Source organism: Esox lucius, chromosome 13, assembly GCF_011004845.1.
Source record: "Esox lucius isolate fEsoLuc1 chromosome 13, fEsoLuc1.pri, whole genome shotgun sequence".
In the NCBI taxonomy this organism is placed as follows: Eukaryota; Metazoa; Chordata; class Actinopteri; order Esociformes; family Esocidae; genus Esox; species Esox lucius.
Genome location: NC_047581.1, coordinates 21,154,537 through 21,173,707, shown reverse-complemented (window position 1 = coordinate 21,173,707; position 19,171 = coordinate 21,154,537). Strand labels below are relative to the sequence as shown.

General features: G+C 43.4%; 2 protein-coding genes across 2 annotated transcripts; both read right to left on the bottom strand.

Annotated features, from left to right (window-relative positions):
* Positions 1 to 2,635: 2,635 nt before the first annotated feature.
* On the bottom strand, positions 2,636 to 8,786 carry akr1a1a (aldo-keto reductase family 1, member A1a (aldehyde reductase)). Its single transcript, XM_010896317.5, has 10 exons — positions 8,508 to 8,786; positions 7,486 to 7,599; positions 7,006 to 7,125; positions 6,442 to 6,593; positions 6,149 to 6,344; positions 6,024 to 6,073; positions 5,782 to 5,931; positions 5,631 to 5,703; positions 5,382 to 5,468; positions 2,636 to 2,969 (listed from the first exon to the last, which is right to left on the bottom strand). The coding sequence occupies exons 2-10, from the start codon at positions 7,564 to 7,566 to the stop codon at positions 2,904 to 2,906; spliced, it is 975 nt and encodes a 324-aa protein (XP_010894619.2). The 5' UTR covers positions 7,567 to 7,599; positions 8,508 to 8,786; the 3' UTR covers positions 2,636 to 2,903.
* Positions 8,787 to 10,740: 1,954 nt separating this feature from the next.
* On the bottom strand, positions 10,741 to 19,072 carry vcp (valosin containing protein). Its single transcript, XM_010896318.4, has 17 exons — positions 18,918 to 19,072; positions 17,554 to 17,665; positions 15,961 to 16,133; positions 15,726 to 15,868; positions 15,523 to 15,653; positions 15,287 to 15,418; positions 15,006 to 15,108; positions 14,744 to 14,877; positions 14,447 to 14,582; positions 14,251 to 14,363; positions 13,998 to 14,162; positions 13,556 to 13,678; positions 13,268 to 13,480; positions 12,579 to 12,887; positions 12,245 to 12,400; positions 11,996 to 12,150; positions 10,741 to 11,281 (listed from the first exon to the last, which is right to left on the bottom strand). Exons 1-17 carry the CDS (start codon positions 18,932 to 18,934, stop codon positions 11,176 to 11,178), a joined length of 2,421 nt encoding a protein of 806 aa, XP_010894620.3. The 5' UTR covers positions 18,935 to 19,072; the 3' UTR covers positions 10,741 to 11,175.
* Between the last annotated feature and the right edge of the window lie 99 nt (positions 19,073 to 19,171).

Below are 19,171 nucleotides of genomic sequence, written 5' to 3'. Positions count from 1 at the left end.
CATATACACTCTCCATATCTACCATCTTACCATATACACCATCCATGCCTACCATCTTACCATATACACTCTCCATATCTACCATCTTACCATATACACTCTCCATATCTACCATCTTACCATATACACTCTCCATATCTACCATCTTACCATATACACCCTCCATACCTACCATCTTACCATATACACTCTCCATATCTACCATCTTACCATATACACCCTCCATACCTACCATCTTACCATATACACTCTCCATATCTACCATCTTACCATATACACCCTCCATACCTACCATCTTACCACATACACCCTCTAAACCTACCATCTTACCACATACACCCTCTAAACCTACCATCCTACAAAATACACCCTCTATACCTAGGACCTGGGAGGAGACCTTGGGGTAGGCCCAGGACTAGGTGGAGAGATTATATTTCGACACTGGCCTGGAAACGCCTCAGGATCTCCCAGTCAGAGCTGGTAAATGTGGCTCGGGAAAGGGACGTTTGGGGACCCCTGCTGGAGCTGCTGCCCCCGCGACCCGATACCGGATAAGCGGATGAAGATGAGATGAGACACCTACCATCTTACCATATACACCCTCCATACTTACCATCTTACCATATACACCCTCTAAACCTACCATCTTACCATATACACCCTCCATACCTACTATCCTACCACATACACCCTCTATACCTACCATCCTACAATATACACCTACAATATACACCCTCTATACCTACCATCCTACAATATACACCTACAATATACACCCTCTAAACCTACCATCCTACAATAGACACCCTCTATACCTACCACATACACTCTCTAAACCTTCCATCCTACCACAAACACCCTCCATACCTACCGTCCCACCATGTACAGAAACACACTTTTTTTTTTTTTAACAGTCGGAACTCACCGTACTCATTTCATGGTTGTTTTGACCACACAACATAACACCGGCACTCATGTTTAAGGGAACTTGTTTTTTCTCCTGCAGATGACAGATGTTCCATAAGGAACTGCAGTTTTATAGTTTTTCCCCTGTGTGCTCAAGCACAAACATTGGTGGAGAGGCACGGAGGAACGCCTCAGTGCGTACTTGGCTTTTTTCAGAACTCCTTTTCTTAACACTATTTTATTTCTACAAATTTATTAAGGATTTTATACATACCCCACTCATTCTCTGCTTCTTATGAATGGAATGAGAGAAACACTATTCAAAAAAGAGAAGATTAAGGCTTTTCCAGAGGAAAATCCACTATTTTTGTTCGTCTACACCAGCATAGCAACTTCAGTCTATGCTCTCTGTTTGAATTTCACAGCTGTTTCTGTGTTAATAAAGCATCTTCTGTGTTTTTTCTGCTGGACATGGCCACTATCGCAGAACCACTGACCTGGATGTACAGTTTGTCCAAGAGACTTGGATTTGCTTGTCCTCATAATCAGCAAGTGTCAATGAGCATGTGATGACTGTTTAAAGTTTAGTTATAACATGATGGACTGTGTACTTCACTATAGGTGATCATGGTGTGTTTCATCCAGGCCTCAACTGTGGGTTCTTTCCCCCTGTGGTGTTTGTATCTGAGGGGGAATACCTGTGAGTCTTTAATAACTGCCTTAAGCTCTCCCCAACTCACTGAGGGACTGGTAAGTGCCTTAATTTGGACACACACACACAGAGAACGCAAAGACACATTTCATTGAAACTTTAGAAGGTTCAGAATGACACATTTAATGTCACCCTCCCTGAGCCGTGGCCCATGATTGATGTGCTGTGGAGGTGGTCTGGCAGTGGGGGTGGGCATTTACCGTGACACAATGTGACAGAGGGAAATAGATGCTTGCACTCAATTCCGGTACTGTTTATGTTAAGGAGCCGGACCTCCACGATATTTTCAAGCCATTATTAAAAACATCTAGATATTATAGTGATAAGTGGTGCTCAAGCAGAAGAATGTTTGAGGTGCTGATACTCAGTGTGTGTTCAAGCCTCAGGCCAGATCACTGACTGTGTGGTTGCTGCAGTGACCTGGAACACACTGAGGGACCTCTCAGTCTGGCACTGGTACCAGACCATACATGACTTCAGGACTAAACGAAGACCACTTTCTTGGTCCACTTTTCCCTGAAATGTAATCTATTTTCTATTGAAGGTGCGTTTATTGTATAGTAGAGATGAAGGAATATGTAAGTATACTTGGTGATGCTGTAGCTGTTGTTCCCAACTCTGCCTATAGGTGGTGCCAAACATGTTTGTTTTGTTCAACACTGAAGGCATACAGGACAGGCTAAGAGGGACTGGCAGAAAGCTGTGGGACTTAATCTGTATTTAACATTGTTGCTTGTCAAGCAGAAGAGCGACCAGTTCTATGTAGATGTAAAGTGGGGCTAAAGCAGGAAGTGAGCCTTGGTCTGGTGCTGTGTGAAAATGTTTTTCTTGCTTCTGTAGTTTTAAAAAGGTTTTCTCATGTGAATAAAATTTTACTATGATTATCAATAAACCAAGTACTGAGCTAATGGTCTGGTGTGTTTATTTGAGGAGTGGAGGCTACCACCACCCTAATGCTTTCACCTATCCAACGCCCAGATCTATGGTCATTTTCAAAGACAAGAAGGAACATTTTTATACTTAATTTCATCCTTTATTTCATACTTTGACCAATCATCTCAGATTAGATATTCATGCATAGAAACACTGGATCAGTAGAAGAAAAATCAAGGAGTAAAAGAAAACCCAAAATGTTATTTTATACAGTGTGTATAGGCTGATTCTCACTAAGGCAACGTGAGCTGCATTACATATGATTCTTGTCTAATGAAAACAAATCTACAGTGACAGGGCCTAGTGACGGCAGGTCTGCAGCAGGTCTGCAGGTCTGTCTTCAAACCCTGGGTCAGTAGGGGTCATTGAAGGGGAAGTAAGGATGCTCTGCATCCCTCGCCACTCCCTTTCCATCCCTCTGGGAAGACAATTGACACAGTTAAGCTCTGCACCACCAGAAAAACCCAGAGCTCTACTGAACATGTGGAGTCTCACACTGCATCATCGTCTGCTTTACCTGCCTGGCTGTGATGAGGAAGTAGGCACTAGTAAGTAGGTGCTAGACTGTGACAGGGAAGTACAGTGGGGACAACAAGTATTTGATACACTGCCGATGTTGCAGGTTTCCCCACTTATGAAAGCATGTAGTCTGTAAAACTGTGAGTGACGGAATCTAAAAAAAAATCCAGAAAATCACATTGATTTTTAAGTAATTAATTCGCATTTTAATGCATGACATAAGTATTTGATGCATCAGAAAAGTAGAACTTAATATTTGGTACAGAAACCTTTGTTTGCAATTACAGAGATCATACGTTTCCTGTAGTTCTTGACCAGGTTTGCACACACTGCAACAGGGATTTTGGCCCACTCCTCCATACAGACCTTCTCCAGATCCTTCAGGTTTTGGGACTTTCAGCTCCCTCCAAAGATTTTCTATTGGGATCAGGTCTGGAGACTGGAGGTCTGGAGACTGGCTAGGCCTTGAGATGCTTCTTACGGAGCCACTCCTTAGTTGCCCTGGCTGTGTGTTTCGGGTCGTTGTAATGCTGGAAGACCCACCTACGACCCATCTTCAATGCTCTTACTGAGGGAAGGAGGTTGTTGGCCAAGATCTCGCGATACATGGCCCAATCCATCCTCCCCTCAATACAGTGCAGTCGTCCTGTCCCCATTGCAGAAAAGCATCCCCAAAGAATGATGTTTCCACCTCCATGCTTCACGGTTGGGATGGTGCTCTTGGGGTTGTACTTATCCTTCTTCTTCCTCCAAACACGGCAAGTGGAGTTTAGACCAAAAAGCTCTATTTTTGTCTCATCAGACCACATGACCTCCCATTCCTCCTCTAGATCATCTAGATGGTCATTGGCAAACTTCAGACGGGCCTGGACATGCGCTGGCTTGAGCAGGGGGACCTTGTGTGCGCTGCAGGATTTTAATCCATGACGGCGTAGTGTGTTACTAATGGTTTTCTTTGAGACTGTGGTCCCAGCTCTCTTCAGGTCATTGACCAGGTCCTGCCGTGTAGTTCTGGGCTGATCCCTCACCTTCCTCATGATCATTGATGCCCCACAAGGTCAGATCTTGCATGGAACCCCAGACCGAGGGAGATTGACCGTCATGTTGAACTTCTTCCATTTTCTAATAATTGCGCCAACAGTTGTTGCCTTCTCTCCAAGTTGCTTGCCTACTGTCCTGTAACCCATCCCAGCCTTGTGCAGGTCTACAATTGTATCCCTGATGTCCTTACACAGCTCTCTGGTCTTGGCCATTGTGGAGAGGTTGGAGTCTGTTTGATTGAGTGTGTGGACAGGTGTCTTTTTTCCAGTAACGAGTTCAAACAGGTGCAGTTAATACAGGTAATGAGTGGAGAACAGGAGGGCTTCTTAAAGAAAAACTAACAGGTCTGTGAGAGCCGGACATCTTACTTGTTGGTAGGTGATCAAATACTTATGTCATGCAATTAAATGCAAATTAATTATTTAAAAATCATACAATGTGATTTTCTGGATTTTTGTTTTAGATTCCGTCACTTACAGTTGAAGTGTAGCTATGATAAAAATTACAGACCTCTACATGCACTGCCGATTTAACCATGCAAAATCGGCAGTGTATCAAATACTTGTTCTCCCCACTGTAGGTGCTAGACTGTGATGGGAAGTAGGTGTTAGACTGTGACAGGGAAGTAGGTGCTAGACTGTGATGGGAAGTAGGTGCTAGACTGTGATGGGAAGTAGGTGTTAGACTGTGACAGGGAAGTAGGTGCTAGACTGTGATGGGAAGTAGGTGTTAGACTGTGACAGGGAAGTAGGTGTTAGACTGTGACGGGAAGTAGGTGCTAGACTGTGATGGGAAGTAGGTGTTAGACTGTGACAGGGAAGTAGGTGCTAGACTGTGATGGGAAGTAGGTGTTAGACTGTGACAGGGAAGTAGGTGCTAGACTGTGATGGGAAGTAGGTGTTAGACTGTGACAGGGAAGTAGGTGCTAGTCTGTGATGAGGAAGTAGGTGCTAGACTGTGATGGGAAGTAGGTGTTAGACTGTGACAGGGAAGTAGGTGCTAGACTGTGATGGGAAGTAGGTGTTAGACTGTGACAGGGAAGTAGGTGCTAGACTGTGATGGGAAGTAGGTGTTAGACTGTGACAGGGAAGTAGGTGCTAGACTGTGATGGGAAGTAGGTGTTAGACTGTGACAGGGAAGTAGGTGCTAGTCTGTGATGAGGAAGTAGGTGCTAGACTGTGATGGGAAGTAGGTGTTAGACTGTGACAGGGAAGTAGATGTTAGACTGTGACATGCATCATGAGGTCTCACTGTGACGATCAGAACTCACCTCCACAGTCGGAACGATGTATCTCTTGTTTCTGTTGAACAACTCAATCTGCTTCATGTCTTCATCCGACAGGGAGAAGTCGAAAACCTGTCAATCAGAGACAAATACCCACTCCAGATAAAATCACAGTGGCTACACTGAAATATTTCTGCCTAAAGCAAACAAACAAAGATTATGGAAGAGGTGAGTAGTTTCCAAATGTTGAAAGTGTTGTGTTTTCCTTCCACTGGATGACGCTGTCCTCCTCACCTGCATGTTCTCCTGTATCCTGGAAGGAGTGACACTCTTGGGGATACAGGCAACTCCTCTCTGCACCTGCCACCTGGAGACAGACACACAGCTAAACACAGCTTATAACATTTGAGCAAGTTACACAGATGTGTGGGATAGTATGCTGTACCTGAGTATGACCTGAGCAGGGGTCTTGCGGTGGCGTAGGGCGATAGACTTTAATTCAGGGTCCTGCAGCAGGCAGGGTTGGTCAGGTGAGGCCCAGGGCCGGTCTCCACTACCCAGAGGGCTGTAGGCCATCAAACACACACCCACAGCCCTGGAATACACACATGGATGTGTGTCTCACACACATCCCTGGAATACAGATATAGCCACTGATAGAATCCATGAACCCAGCCAGCCACATACCTGCAGTGACTCAGCAGGTCAGTCTGGGAGAGGTATGGGTGACACTCCACCTATAAACACACAGCGTTACACCAACACACACACAAAGAGAAACTGTACTCTCTCACACACACACACACACACACCTGGTTGACCACAGGCTTGTGTTTGGCGATGCTGACGACATCATCTGTCTGTCTGGCATTGAAGTTTGACAGACCAATAGCTCTGACCAGCCCCTTATCAACCAGGTTCTCCATGGCAACCCAGGTTTCCGTGTAGTGTATGTGGTCGTAACAAACCCTCCCATCAGCCCGTCTGGGTAGTAAGTCCGTCCCCCGTCTGGAACACACGCGGGCAACTCAGACGATCATTAACATGCGGGCCTGGGTTCTAGTGCTGATATTAGTCGAGGTGTGATTGGGGGTGTGTTGCTCACTGGAAGGCCATGGGCCAGTGCATGAGGTAGAGGTCCAGATAGTCCAGCCCCAGGTCCAGTAGACTCTTCCTGCAGGCCGCCTCCACATCATCAGGATGATGCTGTGTGTTCCACAACTTAGAGGTGAGAAACACATCCTCACGACGCAGGACCTGGGCAACAGCAACAACAACCACACAGAGTTCCCCAATTACCTCTTATCAAATGTCTCTTTTTCCTCAACTGGATGATTATTTTCTACAGGTTTTACGATATTTTTGAGTTCCAAAAACCCCCTTCAGGGACAGTAAAACTAGGACAGTCCCTATGTAGAAATAGGGGACTTACGTTTATAGACTAATTGTTAAAATTGGAGTTTCATCTAGAATTAAAGGTTAGGTTCAGGTTTGTTTTTTGTAGTCATGTTTAAAGAAAACACATTTTGAACGGAAAGGAAAAGTGTGTGCGTGTGCCAGAATTGTCTTGGACTGAGCAGTGTAAGAATGGTCTTGGAAGCGTAGCCAAAATCATCCCGGAAGCGAAGTTGGTGTGTGTGAGAGAGAATGACCCTGGAAGCAGGCTCACCGTTCCTGTTCCCAGCTTCACAGCCAGTGCCTCTCCCACCTCCTGCTCGTTACCATAAGCCGCAGCACAATCAATGTGTCTGTAGCCACAGTCTAGAGCAGTTAGTACTGCCTGCTTCACCTGCAGAGACACACAGACACTTACATTGTCTATGTTCACATTACACTGGTTTGAGGAAGAATTGAAGGACCATCTCTGTTTTCCAACCAAATGTCATGTCATAGGGCCATGAATTTACTAAAATGCTAGGCTCTGTTTGTAGTGTCCCACCACATTTACCTGCAAATTCTTGTTTTTCCTTTCACCATCATGAAAAGAAAGCCCATGCACATGTGGAAATGTACATCTTGAGACATACAAAACTGAATACATCATCAGGGATAAAGACTGAAAAGAACAATACCTGCTATTTCCAGACACATGTATATAACAAGACATTTGCATGACAAATGAATAACTGAACTTTAAAAGCATATTCACCTGTCCAGGGGCACTTTTCCATGTGCCTAGGCCCATCAGAGGCAACATCTGCCCAGAAGAAAGAGTCAGGAAAGAACTCATTGTTCAGTACTGAGGTTCTGAAAGGCAGGCAGTCTGGTAGGAAGACAGAAACATTCGAACACTATGAATGGGGTGTATGAGGTGTCAACATTGTGCCCATCTCTACAGACCTAAACGTCTCTGTATGCTCCAAGTAGTACTCAGCTGACCAGGTTTGAGCTCTAGCAAAGCCACCATTATAAGTCTTATTACCGTGTAACAGATGATCACTGAATTCATTAACTTACATATAAGACCAGGATAATACCTATTATTATCATACATAGTACAGTTTACAGCTAAATCCACCCACTTCTTTCTCATACAAGCATTTTAAATGACCTCTGAACCTACCATACTGGAAATTATGATGGCTTTCTGTATACCAACCCTACCTAGTCCCAGCACAACTGATTAGCTCAAACACATTAATAAGAAAAGAAATTCCACTACTTAATTTTTAACAAGACACATCTATTAATTGAAATGCATTCCAGATGACTACTTCATCAAGCTGGTTGAGAGAATCCCAAGGGTGCAAAGCTGTCATCAAGGCAAAGGGTGGCTACTTTAACAAATAAAAAATATAAATGTATTTAGATTTTTAACACTTAACTACATGAATATATGTGTTATTTCATAGTTTTAATTAAATTACATTTTTCTACAATGTGGAAAATAGCAAAAATAAAGAAATACCATGTGGGGGTACACATTTTGACTTTCTGTAACTATATAAAAGTAGCTTATATATAAAGTGAGTAAAAGGCTTGCTTCATGAGAGTTCATTACTGAATAACATGACAGCATTTACCATCTCACATGCTGTAGTAGAGCATAGTACAATGTCCATAATAAGTTGACTAGCTGATGGTTATGCCAATCAAATCACAATCCATCACATCTGCTATCTGTTTTAGCAACATAGTTTAAATTATGGTTATTCTAAGCTCTCCACTGACCTTTATTACAAGCAGCATGTACACCCAAGAGGAAAAAGTTTCAAACAAAACTGTTACAGAGCATAAGCAGTGTCCATGTATAGAATCTAGGTAGAGTGAGCTGTGAGTAGTTCGTGTGTCAGTGTGTGAAGCTCAGGAATCATTTATATTTTAAACAGAAAGAGGTCAAAGTCTGCATTGATCTGTTACCCAAACGGTTGGAAAACATCCAAAACAGACAATTACAGAGAACATGAAGGCCACAAACTATCTCATGATCTCATTACTGTAGCTAAACAGTAAACAATATGGTGTCAAAGCTGGGAACCTTCGTTTCTGCATGCATTTCTGGACGTACAGAAATGACACACAAGTATTGTGCAGATGTCTTACGCCACTTGAGAAAATTGCTTAGTCATTAATCTGGGCTTAAAGTATACCTGCACTTCTAATCATTAGAATAAGTACAAATATAAAATACAATTAAAAAGAATGTGTGCTGTCCAAAATGTAAATGATCTGTAAATATCTTCTGAGATGGCACAAAGAAAGGTTAAACAAACTTGACGAAACAAAGAAAGTTCAAGACAGTGGAAGCGGAAAAGCTTTATCTGATGAGCAGTATCCCAAGGAAATGTTCTAGAGCAGTGTTTCTCAACCCTGCTCCTGGGTGCCCCCCTGCCCTGCATGTTTTAGATCTCTGCTTGCTCTGTCACACCTGATTCAATTGTTGAGCTCATTTTCAAGTCATGAGCTACATCAGGTATGTTAGGGCACAGAGAAATCTAAAACATGCAGGGCGGGGGGGGCATCCAGGAGCAGAGTTGAGAAACTGCTCTAGAGTGACAAAAGGAAATCCTGTAAAGCTGAGCATGTGGAATCATCTGACAAAGTATGCGGCGACTGTAAAAAGTCAAACTAGGTATGGCCTTGTAAGGTGTGTTGCAGTGAATAGAACATTATGGCAGAAAGGTAACAATCAGAATAATAAAGTATTAGACAGACCATAAAGCATGGAATGAAAACCGGAGGAAGAACCCCATGGAGCCATCTGTGCAATTGAAACATTTCTGCAACACAAAGACTAAAATATGTCAGAAGAAGAGTGAGAAGTATATTGATACCTGTCTGAAGCCTTCTCTGGTGCACGGTAACAGCTTTGTCAGGTTCTGGTGAGGGCACATTTCTGACAACACTAGGCAAACTGATCTAAATCAATAAAATAGTGAGAAATATACACAGTTTTTGGTTTACTTTAATGTGATGTTAAGAGTAGCTCTTGGTTGCGACTTATGTAAGCTAGAGACCAAACCAACATTATTTCACATATTAAAATTCCCAAATTAAAATACTTCAACATGTTTTCAATATGACTGTGTATACATTTCCACAATTAATATTAATGAACCCTAAAATAGTAACTTGTGCACCATTCAAACAAGAGACCAGTTTCATGTTTTTGCTACACCAACATCAAATGATATTGACTATGGTCACATACATTTTCTATAGATCTGCATAATTATTTAGAATTACTGTTTTTAAATAAAGGAACTGTAATGCATGAAAACACAGGGGGTGCTACTCAAGATTAGGGATCCCAGCTCTATATGGCTGCATGGGTCTATTCAATAGTGACAGTGTGTGGAGAATAAAGGGATTGCAGAAATTAAATATGCATTACTGTATTTCTGGTGACCAGTGGTACAGTGGCCCTGCAAAGCAAAAAGTCTCCCTGAAAAATGTGTACCAGGTCATGTGATGGTGTCCCACCCATGTAATAAAAACCTTTGTCACTTTAAAATGTGAAATGTTATGGCTGACTGACTGTATGATAGCAATTCCACTCAGACCACACACATTAATAACATGCATTCAGCTGAATTGGGATGTCCCAGAACACATCTTCAAAACTTAAAAAATAAATAAAATATGACAGCTCGTGTAGTAAATTCCTTTTACAGATATTTAAATCTTAGAGGCCAATGGTAGTCAGAGATGACTAAGAGGACATGTTATGGCGAGGAGAATGGATAACAAACCCAGTTGGAGGGAGGTCTGTGAATACATGAGTGGTAACGAGCCTAGTAACCAAACTGTAGACATGAGGTCTTGCTTTAGCTCCCATTGAAAATACATCAGAACATATTAAGACAGAGTGACATGATATCCAATCTGAAAGAATGAGAAAACTGGTCAGACAACTTCGTATCATCGAGAACCAGGTGACTAGAACAAAATCATTAACGTCATAAACAGTCATTTCGTGAGATTTTATTTTCAACAACATTTTCAAACTTTCCATACATTATATGCTACTATTCATAAAAAAATGAAGTCACTAGCAATTTTTTTTTTTAATTTTTCATTCTTACAGTCTTGGATAGACTCCCCCCACTAAAGCCGGTCATAAGGTTGTGATAATAAACTCAGAATGAGGCCACTCAACCCCCCCCCCACCCCCTCCCGCTCGCCACATCAGTCAACCAATCACCTTTAATACACCTCCATCCACTGACCCCGCCCCACCCAAACCAGGCCACTACATGCCTTCTCCACCAGAGGAATCATCATACAAAAAGAAACACATGAAAGAAGCAGAGTCATAAAAATGGTCAATGGGGTTTGAGTGTTTGTACAGGTGTGAAAGGGCGGGCCACCATTTGGCCCCGCCTGTCTGTCCATCTGTCTATCCGTACAGGTCGTCATCGTTATCCTCGTTAAACACTGGGCCCCCACCAGTTCCCCCGGTACCTTGGCTGGGACCGCTGCCCCCAGCAGCACTGGATGGGAACCTGACAGAGAGACAACATCCACCATTATAAACTGGGCAGGTCGAGCCACGAATGCTGATCTGCCAAATTCTGCATTATGAGTGTATACCACAGCAATAACAACACACACAATTGCATTTGTAAGGCAATAAAACACACCTTGGGATTTGGGGTAAATGGCCAATATACAGAAGCTTAAGGCTTCATCCAGGCACTCCACATTACATCACTGCGTCAAACACTCAGGCGAGGTACATTATATTGGCCATATATCACTTCCACAGGACTTAAAGCACATTAAACAGTCACTAATCCTATTTTCCATTTCATTTTAATTCTCAGGGAACGCTATTAACAACCATGATTATCACCATGTGAATGGAAGCAAAGCCTCCTCAATCGCAAAAGGCGAGTCATTTATTTCTGACAATCTAGTATCACAGTCCCAGTTCATGTACTGCCTTTAACCAATGCTGATTTATCCATGTAACCAACAATATGAACCACTGCTGCTTGTAAAACAATACTATGTATGCACAGAGTTTATAAAAACAAAGCAGCCCCGACAGACCAGGGTTTGGGGTTTCTGTATGTGCTGTGCTAGCTAACTTCGCCTTACCTACAAATGGAAAGGGCTTTCCATGGGAGAAGTAATTTTTGCACATCCACATATTAAACAGTCTTTTAAGACTGGTCTTAAGAGCCGAAATCCACGACAGAGTCCGCAGAGCATACCTGAAGCTGCCAAATCCTCGGCTCTGTTGCAGAGTCTGGGCAAACATCTCGTATTTGCGAATGTCATTGTCACTGACAGAGCGGCGAGCGAATCGCATGGCCTCCTCAAAGTGGACCTTTGTGATCTCTGGCACTGGATCATCCTCCTCCACCTCCTGGAGGCGAGAATAAAGGGGGGGGGGCATTAACTGGAGAGGAAAAGCAGTCAGAAATGGATTAATGACATGCGAGGGAGGAGTGTGAACTGACCATAGCAGAGGGATTGGTCTGCCTCTCCCGCTCTCTGCGAATTTCATTCTCAATGCACTCTCTGATGGCCAGCTTACAGGCCCGCTGGCAGATCTCTGTGAGGTCAGCACCCGAGAAACCATTGGTCATCTTAGCCAGGAAGTCCAGATCAACATCCTATAGGACCAGAGAGGAAACCGGGTTTAAAAAAAATCCTCAAGGCCATAGACAGACCTACAGCATCTGAAACATCATCCGTATTGACATGAGACAATCTTGTGTCCAGAAACGCATCATCAGCCCTTGCTACAGAAACATGATGAGGACATGATAATGGGCAGTGTGTGGGCTCTACCTTGCTAATGGGGCTCTTGCGGAGGTTAGCCTTGAGAATATTGATCCGGCTCTTCTCGTCAGGCAGTGGGATGTATATGAGCTGGTCCAGGCGGCCAGGTCGGAGAATGGCCGGGTCTATGATGTCAGGGCGATTGGTGGCTCCGATGATGAAGACGTTCTTCTTGCTGGACATTCCGTCCATCTCAGTCAGGATCTGGTTGATGACACGGTCGGCGGCTCCGCCCCCGTCTCCCACATTTCCACCTCGGGCCTTCGCTATGGAGTCTAGCTCATCAAAGAACAACACGCAGGGGGCCGCCTGGCGAGCCTGCAAACACAGAAACACCCAGAACATTAGACCACACACTCCTGGTTAACATCCAGATATGGTTATAGCATCCAGAGGAAGGGTTTAACTCAGTCCTACAGTATTCAATGCTTAATGGTCACAGGTTTAGTTTGGCCAGAAGATGTAGAGCTCAAGAAGAAACTGCATTTCAGTACAGTATATTATAGCATTTAATTGGGTACCTTTTTTTATTTTTTATTTTTTTACCCTTACAGTACTTTAACAGGTACGTCCCCCCCCCAAGGCAGATGTCCTGACCCGAAGGCCGGTGTGCTGCATTAATTCCGTCTAAAGGTGTTGTTATTTTTACACCTTTTTTCTCTGCCGTTACGGAGCTACCACGGGACACTAACACATACCTTGTCAAAGATCTCCCTGACGTTTGCCTCCGACTCGCCAAACCACATGGTGAGGAGCTCAGGTCCTTTGATGGAGATGAAGTTGGCCTGGCACTCGTTAGCAATGGCCTTGGCCAGCAGGGTCTTACCACAACCTGGGGGCCCGTAGAACAACACTCCCTTAGATGGAGTCATGCCGAACTTCAGGAACTTATCTGGGTGCTCCACTGGGTACTACAGGAGAAAGATAGAGATGGTTAGGGGAGAGTGACAGAGAGAGTGAGAGTGCGCGCGTGTGTGTGTTCATACCTGCACCAGCTCCTGCAGCTCCCTCTTGACGTCCTCCAGTCCTCCGATGTCCCCCCAGGTGATGTTGGGAACCTCCACCACGGTCTCCCTCAGGGCTGATGGGTTACTCTGACTCAGAGCCCACTGACACACAAACAGGTTGAGTATCACAGTCAATTCACTAAGCCAGGACAATATGTCCAAAATGGAGCCCAACACAGTTAACATGACAATATCTATAAAAATGTATATCCAGTAGTTCTTAGTGAAAACAGACATAACATTGACCAGAGTAACATTACATGAAAAAAAGTTAAAGACACTCTTTATGAAGGTATATAAAAAACCCTAACCGCTCTGTTAATCAAGACCAGTTCATAAAGGACACAGCCTGACCCCAGTCTATTCAGGGTGAAGTCAACTCTAGGTAGCGTGGGAGTTTATACTGTAGGGTGTTTCTTACCCTAAAGTCATCCATGGTAACAGCCAGGGAGTTCATGACCTCAGCGTCGATGGTCTCATCCTCCAGGTCGATGAGGTCCATCTTCTTCCGGATGGCCTGAAGAGCAGCCTCAGAGCACAGGGCTGCCAGGTCAGCCCCCACGTGGCCATGGGTCTCATTAGCCACCTGCAGAGACAGACAGTTAGCAGGTGCCAAACGACGCGGCGCATTCATGAGAATGTGGCGAAGTGTCCCCGTCCAGTAGGCCGCCCACCTGCTCCAGGTCGACATCGTCATTCAGTTTCATGTTCTTGGTGTGGATCTGCAGGATCTCCAGTCTGCCTGTGGCGTCAGGTATCCCGATGTCCACCTCCCTATCGAAACGCCCTGGACGCAGACATACACGTTATCGCAACCGATACACAACATCAAAACAACATCGGTAAGCCGCTGTTACAAAGTGCACATACCGAATCTCCTAAGCGCAGCGTCTATGCTGTTAGGTCTGTTGGTGGCGGCCATGACAATGACATGAGCCCTCTGCTTCAGCCCGTCCATCAGGGTCAACAGCTGAGACACGATACGTCTCTCCACTTCTCCGTGGGTCTACAAACACACGCCAAGGTTAACAGTCCGGCAGGACACGCAAACGCATAGGCTTCCACAGCACTCTGCAATGTTTAAGCACCTATTGGTACAGCCCTTTATGATGGGATGTTTCCAATGCATTTGTATTCCATTGTGATTCTCCAGTGTTGCACACTCACCTTCTCTCTCTTCGGGGCGATGGCGTCCAATTCATCAATGAAAATGATGGCTGGAGAGTTCTTTTCAGCCTCCTCAAAGGCCTTCCTCAGGTTGCTCTCACTCTCTCCTGCCAGCTTACTCATGATCTCAGGACCTACACACACAGGAAGACAAGGCTCACACCGAGGCACATCATAAAAGCTACCGGGAAATGACAGGACAAGAGTGGGACAATGGACGGTGATGCCCTGGCAGGTAAAAGGCTATGGTTAAGCCTCTCACCGTTGATGAGGAAGAAGAATGCTCCGGTCTCATTAGCAACAGCTCTGGCAATCAGGGTCTTTCCTGTACCCGGGGGTCCATACAGCAGGATACCACGGGGAGGCTGGAGAAAAGATCAGGACAATGTTTTCGATGCGGGAAAATGCTTTATTTCACCAGTAAGCCAATTAAATTCCTTGACTTTTAAAGCCTAGAAAGCACGTTTTCAAACTTCAGAATGTTCACCAGAGAGTGAAGTGACAGAAGGCTTGAAGATAGTGAGCTGTGTGCGCGTGCATTACCTTGACTCCAATGGCCTTGAACAGTGCAGGGTGTCTGAGGGGCAGCTCCACCATCTCCTTGATCTGAGCCAGCTGCTTCCTCACGCCTCCAATATCATCATAGCCCACCTCATTCAGGGACTCCTCCTCATCCTACCACAGCAAGCACAAAAGTCAGCTTGAGGTCGGACAGCAGACTATCGGGGCAGAAATACTATACAGACAACACAGCAAATAAAACATAAGTTGGGAAGAACCTCTCTCCTGATGGGCTCTCCCTCGCAGTGGATGACTGTATCTGGGGCAACAATGCAGTAGGGGTTGGGATCTGTTTCCACCACCTTGAACTCCACCGCACGCATACCCCCTCGAACCAGGAAAATGTCGCCTACACAACACGACACAGTCAAATACAGAAAACCACTCTTCTTCAACCAAATGATTGTTGGTGTTTACTGACCCTTGCGAATGGGCCTGTAGGCCTCTAGGAAGTAGGGTTTCAGGTAGACCTCAAACAGGTTTCCAGTGATCCCCTCAACTGTGTCATCAATAGGCAGAACATGGATCCTTTTCCCGTACTTAACATCAGGACACGGCTGGATACTGTAGTGGAAAAAAATATATACATCCCAAATCTCAATTTGTTTCAGGTGTATCATGTACATAGAAACCTGCATGGTTTGGTGGACACGTACCTGATGACATCCCCCAGACAGACGCGAAGGTTGTTGCGGACCACACGGTTCATGCGGACCTTCTCATCAGAGCAGGTATCATCAGAGAGGACAATACACACAGACTCCCTCCGCTTCTTCCCCTTCATCAGCACTGTGTCACCACGGAACAGCTGCAACTCATCCATCTTTGCCTATAAACAGCATGAACACCATGTATCTGAATAAGTGGACCTGGACAAGGTTTCCTCACAGAAGTGGAACTTAGATTGTTTTATCAATGCATCTTTTATACAACAGTGCTAACCACCAGCACTGAACGAGAAAATCTGACCATTGCATTAGAATTTTTCCACAATAATAACAGATGAGTTCCTAAACATATTACCACCAATGGCAGCAAAAAGAGCAGGCTCACTAATATTAACCCATAATGCAAGAAAACATACAAAAAACAAGCCTTTATTGAGGGGGAAATCACAGAGAATAGAATATAAATAGCAATAGCTAAGAAAAAAAACATTGTAATGCAACTATTGAAGATATTTTAAAGAATGAAAACATTTGGTGGTTGGTCACATTCGCAAAGCAGTTAGAAACTTCAGATTTCTAGTTGGTTTCTGGTGACATCAATTACTATTAAGAGTTCCTGCGTAAAATGCAAAAAAAGCTTACACTGACTCAAGACATCCATCTAACCCAAAATAGACCGCACACTGATTTCCAATAGGAGGCTGGTAAAACAGTGTGGGCAAAACCTAGGAAGAAGGTACGTAAGAGTGTTTTAGAGTTTATTTGCATAGAGAACACTATCCCAATGGGAGTAGAAGTTGCATCAAGGCTGTTGATAGATGAATACATCTGACGCATTGGTCCCATGTATTACCCTTTATGACACTTCAATGCTCTAAGGCGTCCAAGGCAGACAGTAAACTAAGCATTTTCAAGTGTAAATATATTAACAGAGGAAGGGATTGACCATGTGAAAAACAGTGGAATACAAAATAAAAACATAACCAGTGTTATTAAAATGATTATTTTATTAACACAGTTCTGGTTAGTTTTTCCTTTATATACACACACACATCTGATTATACATACTCTGTTACCATCCTGGAGTGAGTGGTTATTTTTATGTTACATTTTTTAAAGCATTTTTAACAACAACGTTGTTATAGATTTTTTAAATTGCAATACTCTACCTAATTTTCATTATTTAATGTTCATGATTTGGTATGGATTCATTACTGTTACAATCACCAGGTTCTGTTAAAAACATCAACTAACAACATGGCCAGCTCACTTTAATGGGCTTTTGATGTAGCCCATTTCTATTTTATTCTTATATTCAACAAATTAGCACATGAAGAATGTCGTTTTCATTAAACTATTAGGATACATTTAGATTTGGTGACAGTATGATCATCCTACCCTAAATGATTGTTGTTGGGTGGAGGGGCTTGTGAAACAGATTTAATAACGAAAGACCACATATGTGGATATTCTACACAAGCAGCAGGATATCAAAACAACAATTCACTAGCTAAATTCTTGGTCTGTAAATATGTAGACAGCAAACATTTATAAGTCTACCTTGTCACCATGCAGACTTACCTGAGAGAGGGAGACCACACTGTTGTCCTCGTTAATGGATTCATCGACAATCAATCTGTTAGGTCTGGTTTTCTGCTTCAGAATCGCAGTGGAAAGATCATCATTTTTGGATCTAAATAAAAGAGGTAAACAAAAGCATTAAGTAAAAAGAGAAATACATTTTTTTTAAAGAATTGCATTTGTTGGGCGATTCCATAAACACTATCACTGCTCTATTCTGAATATTGAAATGGCAACGTCACTAGTTAGCAAAAGTTGCTAGCTTATCATGCCTGTTAGCTAGCTAACTACCGTTATGAATGAAGACTAACCCAGCAAGTAAATAAAACATCGCGCCATCACTTGATTTGGCCAGCTTTCAGACTTGATACTTTGTTTCATAATCAACTAAGCTTAGCTAGCTACAGTAACTTTGCGCGTTAATTGTGCTTGTTCAGTAGATAAATGTTCATTCATCCCCAGATAATATTGGCTAGTTAGCTAGCCCAGTAGCAGCAGATGACACAGCAAAAGGACAACTTTCGGGAACCCCAACCTAGCAAACTAGTTAGCCACATAATGTCTATTAAAACCATCTTAAATACAGATGTACCAAAGGAACTTGGGTACGTGTTACATATCTTCATTGGATAACAGTATACAGTAGGAAGCTGGCTAACATTTAAAGTACCACTCTCCTAAGGTGTCCAAACCGTCTTAACACTCTGATTTATGTTTATTAGGTACTGTAGGTTGATAACGTTGGACTAGCATGTGTTAGCCCTCTAGCTAGCATTAGCTTAGCTAATGCCCAGTAACGTCGCTAGTGACAAGGCCGGCATTTTAACCAGATTTGACAGTTCGTTGAAGCCAGCCATCCCCAGTCACACTGAGTAACACAATTTGTCTAAAATAACCTGACAAAAACCCGATTATGGTACTTTGTGACAACGCCAATGCCATTTTCTAAGTATGGTATTTGCAATTTCCAGCATCTAATTAATCACCATAGGTTATTGGATGAGCTTCACAAGCATACAGGCCAGCTAGTCCCAGGCTAGGCAACGGTGCCGGTATTATTAGGCCCAACTACCTAGCTAGCTATGTTAGCTTTATCGAGCTAATTAATAAAGCTTAGTTCCCTTACACACGAATTTAATTGTAAGTAGTTCGACTGGCCCCCATTGGGACGTTGTTTAGTAACTAGTCAGCGTAACTAAATAAGTTAATTCTTACATAAACAATAGCATTAGTATAGAGGCATGATATCCAGTATCATTACGTTACCGTAGCTGAGGTAAAATACCCGAGTCGAATAGCTAATTTGATTGTGAAAGTACACATACGTTGGCTATTTAGTTAGATAACAACAGATGTCTACTTACTCTCCTCCCGAGGCCATGGTACTCCTCTAAACTGAATGTGAATAAATTAAAAAAATAATCTAGCTACAATTATTTGCAAAGTAACTTCACACAATTCGCTTCAGTCTCTATCCCGTTCTCGAGCTCAGCCTGAAAGACGAAGCTCGCACTCAAAGAGACGCAGAAAAGGGCACGCCTACTGCGTACGACAACCCAATCATGTAATCGTTTTTAACGTATTCTAGAATGTTTTCATTTTCTGGGCCTATTGGATT